The following is a 15,088-nucleotide window of genomic DNA, read 5'->3' as shown; positions in this document are numbered from 1 at the left end:
TCTGTCCCCTGTGTGTGATTTGAGTTATTCTCCGCATCGCTCTTGCGCTGGGAAACTGAGGGCAGAGAAATTGCCTACTCCAGGAGGAGGCTGCATGTTGCATCTCTGTAGAAGCCACTGTTCTTAGGTGGCCTCTTCTCCCCTAGGGCAACATGCTTGGAATTGCCATAGACCTCTGCGCATCAATAGTTTTCTTACCATTTCTAGAAACTTTATTGTTTTGTCTTTAGGGACAAAGGGAATGCTCTTGTTGTAGGACAAAATGACATCTCCCAAATCTGATATTGTAAAAACTGCTGCCTTAAATTCAGAATTATGTCTCAGACGTGCTCAGAGCCTAACAGTAAACATTCTGTGCCCTGAGAAGTGTGCAATGGCACAGACAGAATTCCGGAAAGTGGGTAAGTTGGGGAAATGTGCATTTGGTGTAATGGTAATGGTGCTGAACTAGAAACTGGGAGACTATGAGTTCCAGCCTTCACTTAGGTGGGTGACTTTCAGTCCAGCCCACCTCACAGGGTTGTTGTTGTGGGGAAAATAGAAAGAGGGACCAATATGTAGGCCACCTTGAATTGTTAAAAATTAAATGCAGGATATAATTCTAATCAATAAATACATTTGGGATTTTTTTTAAAAAAAACCCTGCCATATAATGTTATTCTGATAAATACATTTGGGATTTTTTTTTTAAACTGCCATGCAGTTTTATTCTGCTTTTGTTGCTGAGCGTTAATTATCTTCCTTCCTTCCTTCCTTCCTTCCTTCCTTCCTTCCTTCCTTCCTTCCTTCCTTCCTTCCTTCCTTCCTTCCTTCCTTCCTTCCTTCCTTCCTTCCTTCCTTCCTTCCTTCCTTTCTCTACCCTCTTCCTTCCTTCCCTGCTTCCAACAATCTCCTTCAGCAGCTTTGGCCCCTTGGTCTCCGGTGTCACCCTTCCTAAGCTCTCTTCAAAAATTTGGACCTTTTTTTAAAAAAAAACGAACGTTGAAATAACATTGGCTCAGAATGAATTTTTTAAAGAACGAACACGGGCCTAATTCTCTTTGAAGGGCCGTCTTTTTAACGGGAGCCGTGTCATTCTCCCACCCTAGAACGATTCCTGGAGCGAGCTGTACTCCTTTGCCCTCTTCAAGTCCATGAGCCACATGCTCTGCATCGGATACGGGCGCCAGGCGCCGGAGAGCATGACCGACATCTGGCTGACGATGCTGAGCATGATCGTGGGAGCCACCTGCTATGCCATGTTCATCGGCCATGCCACAGCCCTCATCCAGTCCCTGGATTCCTCCCGGCGCCAGTATCAAGAAAAGGTACCGGATGTTTGGTGTTTGGTCGACGTTTTCGAGCAGCTTCTTTCCTTTCCCCCCTCTTTTTTCTTTCTGTTTTGTTTCTCTTGTTTTTTTCTTCTTTTCTAACCTGTATAAGCAGCAACAAATTTTGTGTTTGTTGGAGTTTGGGGTTTGTTTGAATTTTGTTTTTGTTCTTTTTATTTTGTTTGGATTTTCTGTTGGTTTGAATTTTGTGTTTGTTACAGTGGAGACCTTAGTGTTAAGCTGAAGATAGAAACCTTTATGATATTACAAAACAATTGAATGCATTTTACAATTGTCTATCAACGCCCCACTTTAAAAGTATAATTTAAGCAACTTCATGCTCATTAACATGAACGTTTCAGAAACCGTAGTTGATACTGATATAAACTCCCCTCCATATCTTTAAAGGTTTAAGTTAACTAAATCATCATAGTGTTAACAATCTCTAGTTAATACTGTACAGTATAATTACTGCTGTACCCAAATAATATTGGGTCCCCCACTGTGGGGAGATGGGCGGGGACAAGCCCACTAAATAAATAAAATAAATAAATAAAATATATATCATATATTACCTGCATCTTATAACGCAATAAAATAATATGAAGGACAAGGAAAGGTATGAGAGAGGAAAGTTGGATGAACGTGCACGTGGGCACAGTGGATTCTGGATGGAAACAAGGAAGAGGAACGCTATAGCTCTTTTCGCCAAAGACACATTTTGATTTTAAGACCGTAAACATGGAGTAAGTCCAATGTATTGTCGAAGGCTTTCACGGCCGGCATATGATGGCTGGTGTGGGTCTTCCGGGCAGTGTGGCCGTGTTCTTGAAGTTCTGTTTCCTACCGTTTCGCCAGCACCTGTGACCGGCATCTTCACAGGGCAGGAGCACAGACAGGAGCAGTTCTCTCTGTGCCCAGGGTGATGTGACCCTTTTTGTGGGTATTTATAGAGATCTGAGGGGGGGGGAGACAAAAGACAAAAGGGATCCCCTCACCGCCGCAGGAGTATACCGCATACCATGCAGTTGCGGGCAAGTATACATCGGGACCACAAAACGCAGCATCCATACCAGGATAAAAGAACACGAAAGACACTGCAGACTACAGCAGCCAGAAAAATCTGCAGTAGCTGAACATGCTCTCAAGGACACTGGACACAAAATCCTATTTGAAAACACAGAGATACTGGACAACACCAACAGCCACTATACCAGGCTATACCGGGAAGCCATTGAGATTCACAGACACCAGCACAGTTTCAATAAAAAAGAGGAGAGTCTAAAAATCAACAAAACCTGGCTATCCTGAATCCTGAAAAATACAGCCTGCAAAAGGTCAACGAACTCAGCTCAACCACCAGGACATGTGAACAGTTCACACAATGAACTTGCTAATCACCCCCAGCAGCCCCTCATTAACAATTCAATAGAAGAAAAAACCCTGCCTAATCCCCAGGAAGATACACACATATTCTGACACCAAAACAAGCAGCCACTCAGTAACCCAGCCCCCCCCCACACCCAATCCCCCCTCTCCCCCCCCCCTCAGATCTCTATAAATACCCACAAAAGGGTCACATCACCCTGGGCACAGAGAGAACTACTCCTGTCTGTGCTCCTGCACTCTGAAGATGCCGGTCACAGGTGCTGGCGAAATGTTAGGAAACAGAACTTCAAGAACACGGCCACACAGCCCGGAAGACCCACACCAGCCATGGAGTAAGTCCATTGATACTTTGCTGCTTAGTACATGCCAGTTTCTAGGGGTGCTACTTTTCTACTTTGGGGCTGATTTTAAAGCAGCTTGAGGGCATCCGATAATGTTCAGATATGGCTGAACAACTTCCCTCATTGGCAGGGGGAATGGGCATCAGAGTTCCAGGGAGCAGATCAGATGGCACAAGTTCTATGTTTCTAGAACTGCAGTACAGATGATCCTCACTTAACAACCATTCATTTAGTGACCGTTCAAAGTTACGACGATGCTAAAAAGTGACTTATGACCAGTGCCCGAATTTATGAACATTGCAGCACCCCCGCGATCACATGATTGCAATCGGGCACTTGGCAACCAGCTCACACTTACAACGGTTGCAGTGTCCTGGGGTCATGTGATTGCCATTTGCGACCTTCCCAGGGGGCTCTGGCAAGCAAAATCAATGGGGAACCGCATGATTCACTTAATGACTGTGTGATTTGCTTAACAACCACCACAAAAAAGTTCATAAAATTGAGGCCAGTCGCTCACTTAATGACCGCACTGCTTAGCAACCTAATTCCAGTGCCAGTTGTAGTCATTAAGCAAGGACTACCTGTATTAATTTCCACAGAGTAAAGAGAGAGAACTGCTCTCTTCTTGTGCAGCTATTACATTAAAGCATTATCCCTCTAGAATCCAAAGAGTCTCTGAGCAGAGTTTTTGGCTCTATTTCAAAATTTTGGGGAAAAGCTGTTTGTTACCTTTCTGTATGAATGCAGTCTTTGCCACTTTCCCTTCTGCCTCTGACCTCATTTTATCATTTCTCCTTCTCTGAGTATGATTGATTGGGGGTTTTGATCATTTGCATTGGCACAGAATGATCATCGCTCATAGAAAGGTCTCTGTTGGGTCCTGCATGACTTATCGTTCTGGACCGTTCAGTCAAATAGCAGAGAATCAATGTAGCCTAGGGTTGATCAGTTAGGTTCTTGGTGTTCTCTGAGCAGACATTTCATTATCTGACTAGGTAACATCATCAGTGCAAGGGACCGTGGGTTTTGCTGGCTGTTTATATATAATGAACAGCAGAAACAGCCTTAATTGTTTTGTAAATATTGTTTTTTGCTTTGTTGTACGCCGCCCAAAGTCACTTTTTTGTGAGATGGGCGGCCATATAAATTTGACATATCAATCAATCAATCAATCAGTCAGTGCTTCTCTTGCCAGAATTGGTTGGGATGTGGTTTCTTCCTCGATAGTTCCTTGGTGAGGATATTGTCTCTCTCCTGATCCACCCCAGCAGCCTCTTCCCAGAGCACGTCTTCCCCAGATAAATAGGGAAGCTGTGACCAAGCTAAATCCAAAAACGCTAGGGAATTCCTGGAAGCTTGGCATTCAGACAAATCAGCCATCAGTCAACACAGAAAAATATGCCATATTTACGCACCATTTGAAAGAGACAATAAAAAAAGCTGAGAAGGAAACAAAAAGACCAGAACACCTCCTCTCCAGCAGCCAACACCCAGATAAGCAGGGATTAACCAATCAAGCAGAAAACAGTACTCTAATTAAGGAACTTGTTGAGATGGACGGCTATAGAAATCAAATAAACTACCAAGGAGAAAACCATACCCCCACCAAATCTGGCAGGGCAAGTTACTGTACATAAACAGGGAGCACCCCACACTCCCTCGCACTGATGTTACCTAGTTGGGTAGTGAGATGTCTGCAAGCCGACAACCATCTGGGGGAGATGGGCGGCATATAAATTTAATAAATAAATTAATTAAATAAACCATGCTCAGAGAGTACCGAGGACTCCACGGTTCAACCCTGAGCTACAGAGATTCTCTTCTATTGAAATAGGAAACGGCACAGATAAACAATCAGGGAAGAAACAATACCCATATCAAGGAACCATTAAGGAAGAACCCACACCCCAACCAAGACAGGACAAGCTACAATATGTAAACTACCAGCAAATTTCACTCCTCCATGCCCTGATGATGATACCTAGCCTGATAAAACAACCAAGTTCAGAGGACACGAAGAAGCCAACGTTCTCTCAAGACCAGGGTTCCTCAACCTCAGCAACTTTAAGATGGGTGGACTTCAACTCCCAGAATTCCTCAGCCAGCATGCTGGCAGTTGAAGTCCACCCATCTTAAAGTTGCTGAGGTTGAGGAACCCTGCTCAAGACGGTTCCAAATGTGGCCAAGTGGTTAACCATTTCTTGCAGCAGAAGAGCCTCGTGGCACCTTCGGGAGAAACAAATGTAGTATTGCATATATTCAAAATGGTTTTATGTCTAATTTGCCAGCACTGTGATTGACTCTAAGTTAACTCTAAGGGTTGGATAAAGGTTCTTCAGGACCTCTTCCAGCAGTTTTGATTCAAATATCGCTGTTCTTATTTCCTTTTATATACACAGTTGTTTAATGGCAAACCCCCATTCTGGGGGCCATGTGTTGAAACGATGTTGGCAATTTTTTAAAAAGTTAGAGAAATCTACAGCACACCTTGGATTACAACACCAATGATGGGGCAACACCTGTCTGGGCAGGATAAGTAAGAAGATGTGGACAGCAGATGTGGACTTGCCACTTTTCCCCAAACCAAGTCTCCCTCCTTTCCTTTTTTGGACATATCCTCACTGTTTTGCAGTGATCTGAGAGTTTCATGTAATCTCATTGGAAGCAAGTGGTCTCGGACCACTCCCCTCCCTGATTACGTGATTTTCTACAGCAGTGTTTCTCAACCTTGGCCACTTTAAGATGGGTGGACTTCAACTGGATGGATGCAACAAACCCATCTCTATTCCTTGGTTTGATTTTCCTTCCCTTTGTATTCCTCAAGTGAGATGTTCTTCTTAATGTCTCCCAGTTAATTTCACCTCCACCTTCTTCCTCTTGCAGTACAAACAAGTGGAACAATACATGTCTTTCCACAAACTACCTGCTGATTTCCGGCAAAAGATCCATGACTACTATGAACATCGCTACCAGGGCAAAATGTTTGATGAGGACAGCATCCTTGGGGAACTTAATGAGCCTTTGCGAGAGGTAAGCCTCATCCATGCACCACAAGGAGATGCACCACGAGAAGGTGGACGAAGGGTAGATCTTGGCTGAAGCAGCTTCCTAGTCAGATGGTGGAACTTGGTGGGTTTCTCTTTCTGGGACCTGCTAACTAAGGCTGGTTAGTCTAAATCAGTGTTTTTGAACTTGGCCACTTTAAGATGTGTGGGCTTTCAACTCCCAGAATTCCCTAGCCAGCATGCTGGGATAGATAGTATAGATAGATTGGATGGATGGATGGATGGATGGATGGATGGATGGATGGATGGATGGATAGATAGATAGATAGATAGATAGATAGATAGATAGATAGATAGATAGATAGATAGATAGATAGATGTAAAGTGGATGCCTTAAACCTCTGCAATGGAGGGGGACACAGAAGTTTGAGCCCATTCATTCTTAACAGAACATGGCGGTCTCCAAATGGAGCACCATGTCCTATCAATGAGCAGTGGCTCTCTGCTGACACAAGGGATAAATAGATACATAGATAAATGCTGGACCCATTTTTCTTTTCTTCATTCTCCGTGGCTCACCATTCGCCGGGGTCTTTCTATCTGTCACTCTCCAGGAGATCGTCAACTTCAATTGTCGCAAACTGGTGGCCTCCATGCCGCTCTTTGCCAACGCTGACCCCAATTTTGTCACAGCCATGCTCACCAAACTGAGATTTGAAGTATTCCAGCCAGGCGACTACATCATCCGAGAGGGCACCATCGGGAAAAAGATGTACTTCATCCAGCACGGAGTGGTCAGCGTCCTCACAAAAGGGAATAAAGAGATGAAGCTTTCAGATGGTTCCTATTTCGGAGGTGAGATGGATTAAGGCAGCCTTAATTTACTTACATATTTGGGGCATTCTAAGGGGCAGGGATCGGGTTCCTTCCTAAGTTGAGGCACATTTGGCATTTGGAGAGCATGTGTTGGGTGCACTCCCAAAATGGCTGCCACAGAACACTCGACTGTTCCCAGGATGGCTGCCATGATAGGCATGAGCAGTTCCCAAACTGTTCAGAAGACAAAGAATCTTCTTGAGCTTCAGGTTAAGGAAGGAAAAAGAAAAATAAGAACTGAGTTTAAAATTATATGGTATTTATAACAACCAGCTTGACTGGAAATAGTTGAAGGAAAGGAAGAGAGTGTCTGTGATGGATCCAGGAGACATCTAGCTGGGCTTTGTGAAGAAGAGGAAGATGTTGGGTTTAACCCTACAAGAGATGTATGTAATCTTCTGTCGTTAAGGGGGAATCTGTTTGAAATCCACCATTAGCTTTTGGCTTTGGATTCACTTTTCCATCTTTTCTCCAGAGATTTGCCTCCTGACCAGAGGGCGGCGAACTGCAAGTGTCCGTGCGGACACATATTGTCGCTTGTATTCCCTCTCGGTGGACAATTTTAATGAAGTCCTAGAGGAATACCCCATGATGAGGCGGGCTTTCGAAACAGTCGCCCTGGATCGCTTGGATCGCATTGGTACGTTGGGAGAATTGGAACGGGGGGGAAGAGGCTGATGGGCCACGCTGTCCCAGTTCGAAACTCTGAAAAGGGCATCTAGATTTTATCAGTTGGAAGAAATAAGTTGCCTGTCAAAGGTAGAGTTTTTCAAGCACAACTCTTCCAAGAGATGTCCCATCTCGAGGGCAAAACAGCTTGTTTCAAGCACTTCTAAAATATCTTGAGGTCAAAGCAGCTATTCAAAGCTCAAAAGCTCTGTCTTGAGGCTACATTGCTTCCAGGACATTCAAGAAAAGTGAATTTCACAAAGGTCCCTTCCAGCATTGCGCATACATGTAGATGCATGTAGGTCATTATAGATTTTTTTTTGGAATTATTAAACAGGAGTGTTCCTTTCTGTAAAATGATCGATGCAAGTAAATATTCATGCAAAACTATATATTAGGGACATCATCCACTGAGAATCGCGGTGCTGGCTTTCAATTTAGCAATTTAATATTTCGATTTAAAAAAAAAAACCTCTTGAGTTTTGGGGGGCTTCGACCCGTTAAAGAAATGAATAGATGTCAGTGTGCATTCCTCTAAGGCTTATAACAGCGAACGTGTTGTTTGCAAGAGTGTAGACAGAGGACTCAGTTAGGAGAGCGGCCTGCCACCTGCCATTTCTGTAAATACTTTGATTTAAAATAGGTTCCAATTTAAAATATGGCGAATAACTATTTTTACTCAGTTATTTGTAAAACCTGCAGATGGTACATGTTATTTTTTTTAAAAAAGAAACAAAACAGACATTCCCTGGTGCGTGCAGGAGGGGAAGAGCGATGCTTTTGTAAGATGGTACCTGTTTGTTTCGTATATCCTTTTTTATTTCCACTTTTCCCACTGGGGAGGTACAGTGTTAACCAAAGTACTTACCAAAATGAGAGGAACCAGGTGCCACCAGAGATGATGATGATGGTTTATTTAGTTTGTGTGGCCGCCCATCTCATTTAAGCGACTCTGCCTTTTCTAAGGTGGAGCCAATGTCTTTTGATGTATAAGAGGTGCACATATCTTAGAAGAGGCATTCCCTCTTTGCGGTCATGCAAGAGGGAATGCCTTCGCTAAGAGGGTTCCGGCACCTTCTGGTGAGTATTTATTTTATTTATTTATCGAATTGGTCACCGCCCATCTCGTTAAACGACTCTGGGCGGTTTACAAACAATTAAAATCAATTAAAATGACAACATTACAATAATAAATTCAAAATAAAAAGATCCAGAATAATTGGGAGCGTTATCGAGGCGCTAGCCACCCCCAGGTTTGGGTAGAGTATATTATGGGATAAGCTGATGTTGCAGCAGAAGATATTTGTTCTGTAGGACAGGAAGGCATGCCTCTTCTAACGTGGCACCAATATCTGTGCAAAGCTTCATATATACATCGGTGCACAACAACTTGGAAAAAGATTCTCCTTTTCCTGGAATGCCTCTTCTAAGATAGCTCTGACTGCAATTCTGTACTAAATACATATATTAAACAATAGTTCTTACTGTTTTGAATGGTTCACTGTTCAAATAGTTGGGGGCGGGCTATCCTAGAAGAAGCATTCCTTCCACATGGGGAGGCTTAGCTTTTCCCTATCAGCTGCATTTTTGCTAACTTTTGTGGGTCATCTTAGGAAGCATGGCTTGAAACGTGGCTAAGAGCCAGACTGAAGAAATGATAGCTGGGCAGCTATTGCCATTTTGCTTCTGTGGGTGTGCTGCGCATTTTTCCGTGGCTATGGGAAGAGCCAATGCAAGGAGAAGTAGGTTAGGGGCCAGTGGGCGTGGACTGCAAGGAAACCATAGCTTGTTGCTCCTCTCCCTGCAGGGAAGAAGAATTCCATCCTCCTGCACAAGGTGCAGCACGACCTCAATTCAGGAGTCTTCAACAACCAGGAGAACGAGATCATCCAAGAGATTGTCAAGTACGACCGGGAGATGGTTCAGCAAGCAGAGCTCCAGCAGCACACCGCCATGTACACCCCAGCTCAGCCCCAGGTGACCTCGGCGATCGCCACGCTCCAGCAGGCGGTGGCTATGAGCTTCTGCCCCCAGATGGCCAGCCCACTGGTCGGCCCAATCAGCCTCGGGTCCCCACGGATGGTCCGCCGGCTCCAGTACCAGGGAGGTATCCCCGGGGCCTTCTCCATCTCGCCGGCATTGCTCCAGCAGCATCACCAGCACCAACAGCAGCAGCTCAACCTACAGCAGCAGCAGCAGCAACAGGGTGTCCCAATGCCACAGAATGTGCCACGGCCCCCGCAGCAGAATGCCCCACTCCAGCAGCAGCCCCCACCTCCCCAGCCTCCTCCAGCCTCTTCCACCAGCCCCTTCCCCTCTGTAGTGTCCAGTCCCCCTTCCCAAAGCCCCCACACCAGCCGGACGTTCCCGTATGGGGGTGCCAAGGGTCAGTCGGGTTCCCAGCTCTCGCTAACTCAGCAGAAGCCGCCTGGCTCGCCGCAGCGGCTGGCGGCCCACAAGAGCACCCAGGCCCTTCACACAAGCAGTCTCAGCCAGGAGACTCGGCCGCTCTCCGCCTCCCAACCCTCCCTTCCCCACGGCATTTCTCAGACCCTGAGCCAGAGCCCGCCGTCCTCGGCTCACGCGTCCACCGCTTCGATCGCCACAGGGCAGGGAGCCTCCCCATCGTCGCCTGCCACTTCGACCCAGAATGCTGGTAACACCCCACAAGCCGCATCGCGGCCGGCTGCCCGGCTGCCCCACCAGATGTCCATGGCTGCAGCGTACCCTGGGACAGCTGCCGTGGCGGGCATCCAGCAGGACTCGGGTAGTGCCCGCAAGGATTCCATCATTAGTGCTCCTGATACGGACTCAGCAAAGTCTAGGCTTCCGTCCAATTTGTGACCCTCGATTTAATCAGCAAGGGGCCTTGTGGGCGGGGAGGGTAGCACCCAATCGCCCTAGCTAGCTGTGGGGCAGCATGAACTGGCAAGGGGGCAGTTCTGCAGCACCCCTCTTGGCTTCCGTTCTCTCGTGCTGACCATCACTTGCTCTGCAATACTACTGGGGGAAACTCGGGACCTTTGGGGTTGCGTGCTTCATCAGGTGGGGCTGGGGCACATTGGATCCGGTTTCAGGGAAGCTCGGCGGGACTTCGGCCTCTGCAGGAGGAGTGATGCGCGGGGGCGTTTTTTTCTAGCCAGGAGACAGGGTGCCCGGGACGAGGGAGCCGTCCACCCCATCCGCTTCCTGACCAAAGTTTGGCTCCTGCCTCGCAATCATCTTCATCCCGCCTCGCCCTGCTGTGACCATTCCGTGGAAAGCCATATCTAGATTATCATGCAATTTAATCCAGTGTGTGTAAAATATATACATACTTATATATATATATAAAATACTGACAGAAAAATTATATATATCTAGGAGATAAACCGCATACGCAATGCCTTATACGCCACGCTCCGTGCTGAACCCAAAGGGAAGGGGCAGGTTAGGGGAGACATCAGGAAGAACGGTGTGGAAGAGAGCATTTTGTCAACCTTTAAGGCCAATCTTTGCTCGCCCTCCAGAGCAGTGTTTCTTAACTTGGTTACTTTAAGATGTGTGGACTTCAACTCCCAGAATTCCACAGCCAGCATGGGAAATTCAGCATGGGGAATTCTAGGAGTTGAAGTCCATGAATGCTGGCTGAGGAATTCTGGGAGTTGAAGTCCACAAATGCTGACTGGGGAATTCTGGGAGTTGAAGCCCACACACCTTAAAGTACGTGCAGTGTGAAGCACTATGCTAGAGGACCAAACGTGGCCAGGAATAAAGCTACCGATTTGTGGAGTTCTCTTTCTTTCCCTCTGATTTCTATTATGTGAGAGATCAGTCGGCATTTTACTCCCCTGGGGCAGTTGCTTAATTCTTCATTTTCCCTATGGTGCCTTCTTCTGTGGAACCTGTCTTTCACTTACGGAATTCACTGCCACGAGGCGTGGCGTGGGCTCCACTAGCCTCCATATCTCTGTGGAAAGGATGAGGGAAGTAAGAGAAACCGGAGGGAGGGAATATAGCATCTTCATTTTCGTCCCCAAAAAGCCTCGGGGAGAGTTGCAAAGGTCGTTCATCAGAGACCCCCTGCCTTCAGGGTCAGCTAGTGAAAGACAGAAAAGCAACCGTGAATACTAAACCCTAGTTAGATCCCTTTTTCCTAACAAAGAAGGAAGCATGCTTCTGTAGCTTCTCCTGGATGTGCCCACCAGCTCTCTTCCGTTGCCCTGACTATCATTTGAGGATTAGCACTTTTTAAAGCATTGGACCTGCTTTTTCTCCACGACAAGCTATGGCTTGGGCTGGAGGGAGGGACTGGCCCAGAGCCAGCCAGTGAGCTCCCGCGGCTGAGGGGGACATCAACCTGAGTCTCCCCACTCCTGGTCCAGCGCCACTGCACCATGGAGCCACCGAGCAGCCTTGGGCAGAGGGTCCTGGCTTTTCGTTGTCCAGGACCGCGGAAGCACTTAGCTAGGCGGCTCCCTGGGAAGAGCCTGGATGGGAAGCCAACCCCTATTTGTGGTGGTCAGTCTGTTGTCCAGTTCCAGCCTGCTTTGTTAGTTTATGGTTCAGCGTACTGTATTGGGTGAATCAGAAAATGGGTGAATTCAGTATGGAGACTGTGTTGCAGGAACGCAGTCGGTGACTGGCTACGATTCTCCAGGGGTCCCCACCTACATGTTAAAGGTTGAACCTGGGGCCTTGAACATGTCAGGTGTATATGTTGGGCCACCCACCCTGCACTGCAAAAAAAATATAGGCAGACACTGGTTGCAGCAAAGAAATGAGAGTTTTTTATACACCGCCCAGAATCCACTTGAGTTGGGCGGCCAATAAATTTAAAATAATAACACAGGTCCTTGTTTAGTGACCACATTTGGGATTGGCAACTTGGTCATTAAGTGAAACAGCCATTAAGTGAAGCTGCAACTGTGATCTTCAGCTTTGCTTTACAACCTGCGAAGGTCATAAATGCAAGGATTCATTGCAAAGTTACTTTTTCATCACCATCGTAACTGTGAATGGTTGTTAAGTGAGGCGGTCACTAAATGAGGACTGTCTGTAATAATAATATATCCTGCGACGATACCTTTAACCCCATCAGACAACCACATCTGCCTATCCCAGGTCCTTGGGAAGGACTCGTTAGGTGGACAAAAATGCCAAATCCAGTCTAAACATCTGGCTGACTGTGCAACCAACAACAACATCTCTTTGCTGCTATTAGTGGCTGTCTGGATTTGGGCAGCCAAGTGCAAGCATATGTCTTGCTGCCGACCATCTAAATCTAGCATCCCTAAATAAAAAACATGTTAGTGCCAATGAAAATCTAGATTGCCAAGCAGCTCCATTTTGATCCTTCATTCAACTCCATTTCTGCAGCCCTGTTTGCAATGTTTGCTCTGTTCCCCACCCTTTAAAGCGCTTCTAAGCCTGTGCTGCACCCCTTTTTTCCCATAAAAGCGCTTTTATGGAAATGCTGTTGGATTTATGGTATTTTTTAGCATAAATGCAACAGACGCCAAGCAGTCAAACTGGAGAAATGCTTTTTGGGGTGGGAGGTGGTTCTGTTTTTAAATGATGGGCTCAGGGGAATTCGATCCTCACCTGCTCCCACGGCTCCAGAAAGCAGGCAAGATGGCCTGGAGGAAGGCGTGCACACATGGATGTGGGATCCCCCCACTTTGTAAGTGTATTTGCTGCCCTCCAGACACCCCAGAACTGCCATTTCACAGTTCCCCAGCTGGCTTGCTGTGTAGACAAAGGTAATCGCTGAGCCCCAAAAAGCTTTGCTGGCCTTGAAACATCCCCCCTCCCCAATTTCCCCTTTGCTCCTGCTCCTTTTCGCTTTCCCGCGGACCCCACCAACCGATTTCTTTTTCCCTTCCTTCTGGAGTGACCCCCTTTCCCTTTCCTCACCAAGTGCAATGTTTTTCCCTGGGGGAGATGGGCTCTCGGTGCCGATTCTGATCCGGCGAGATTGAACTTTGCTGTAAAGCAGGGTTCCTCAACCTCAGCCACTTTAAGATGGGTGGACTTCAACTCCCAGAATTCCAGGCTGGGGAATTCTGGGAGTTGAAGTCCACCCATCTTAAAGTGGCTGAGGTTGAGGAACCCTGCTGTAAAGAATTGGAAGACCATGCTCCATGTCTATTTGCCCTTCGCTAGATTGGTGGTCAGTGGCAGGGATCTGTTTTTCCACCTTCAGTTACTGGATTTTAGAAGTTGCTTTCCAAAATCAAGTGCCTGATGTCCTCAGGAGAAAGGGGGTCGCACTAATGATGCTTATTATATGGTGGGGATTATTATGTGGTCTTTTCCCTTAATCTTGAACTAAGGTTTCTTTAAAGGGGAAAATCAAATTGTGCATTTGATTTTGGATTAAGTTTTGGAATCCAGACTTAGCATCAGTGGCTGGAAGAGAGAGTTTCCTAGATATGTGCAGAGTCCTCATTTGGCAGATGTGATCCCCCCCACCCCCAGTGTCCTCAGGGTCTGAAGAAAAGAGCCCTCGGTAAGCAGGGTAAAACAGCCCACTTCGTACTTTTGGCGTTCCTCAACAAAACTTTGTAGGGGAAAAAGGATCTCTTGGGAAGATCCTAAAACTTGAATTCAGATGAATAGGGAGGGAAGGAAGACCCAGCCTTTACTGATCAGAATAAAACTCTTCATTTTCTTTTTCTTTTTAATTATTTGTGGGAGGGAAAGATAATAATGGATGCCTCTGTGTTTAAAAGCAATCTACTTCCGAACATTTATTTATTTGACAGCCTTGCATAAGTGATCCCAGTTTGAACAATTCTGGGCAGCATGCATGAGCAATATACACACTCACTACAGGTAGTCCTCGTTTAGCAACTGCCTCGTTTAGCAACTGCAATGATGACAATGATGAAAAAGTAACTTTATGACCAACCCTTGCATTTACGACCGTCACAGGTCTGTAAAGCAAAGAAAGGCTGAAGTACGATCATAAGCACAGGCATGGTTTCACTTAGTGACCGTTTCAATTAACAACTGAGTTGCCGATCCCAATTGTGGTTGCTAAACGAGGACGGCCTGTATTTTAAAATGGCCTGGACAGTGGGAGAAGCGGTGGAAATGGGCTGTTTCTTCCACACACCAGCTTTTCCAGGCACATCTGATTTTAGTCACGGCAGCTTGACCTGTTGGCCAGATCCATCAAGCAAATTCTTAGGTTCTTGGAGGAGAATGTTCTGATAAACCTGACTTTGTTTTGGAAGCCGGAAGAATTGCTGTATTTGAAAGGATCCCCAAATATTCTGCCGGTTTCTCGCTGCTGTTCTAAGAATGGTGTAAGCGGAGAAATGATTTCTTGGGAAGAATTTGCACCATCAAGGAGGAACAGTGAAGCTTCTCCTCCTCCCTCCTCCTCTACAGCTTTTTATTGAAAGCGTTTGGGAAAAAAAGGAAGGGCAGTATTTCAGATGCAAGATGGAAACTCTAAAGGCCCTCATGGGGCCTCCACGGCTGGCTCTCGCAGCAATAAACCTGTCAA

The 15,088-nt window shown here is 46.3% G+C and overlaps 1 protein-coding gene across 1 annotated transcript in view; it reads left to right on the top strand.

The window, feature by feature from the left end:
* Window positions 1-13,573, top strand: part of HCN2 (hyperpolarization activated cyclic nucleotide gated potassium and sodium channel 2) — a 61,068-nt gene extending 47,495 nt beyond the window's left edge. Inside the window, exons 4-8 of the mRNA XM_088149894.1 lie at window positions 1,089-1,307; window positions 5,927-6,073; window positions 6,663-6,903; window positions 7,400-7,564; window positions 9,401-13,573. Coding sequence (XP_088006020.1) covers window positions 1,089-1,307; window positions 5,927-6,073; window positions 6,663-6,903; window positions 7,400-7,564; window positions 9,401-10,437 — 1,809 coding nt within the window. The 3' untranslated portion in view covers window positions 10,438-13,573. The remainder of the gene's footprint in view (window positions 1-1,088; window positions 1,308-5,926; window positions 6,074-6,662; window positions 6,904-7,399; window positions 7,565-9,400) is intronic.
* The last annotated feature ends 1,515 nt before the right edge of the window (window positions 13,574-15,088 follow it).

Source organism: Python bivittatus, unplaced genomic scaffold (assembly GCF_059951505.1).
Source record: "Python bivittatus isolate LINGU-HERP-01145 unplaced genomic scaffold, Pbiv_v1 ctg000580_np1212, whole genome shotgun sequence".
NCBI lineage: Eukaryota > Metazoa > Chordata > Lepidosauria > Squamata > Pythonidae > Python > Python bivittatus.
The sequence above is the reverse complement of the archived record's forward strand: the minus strand, read 5'-3'. Positions and strand labels throughout refer to the sequence as shown.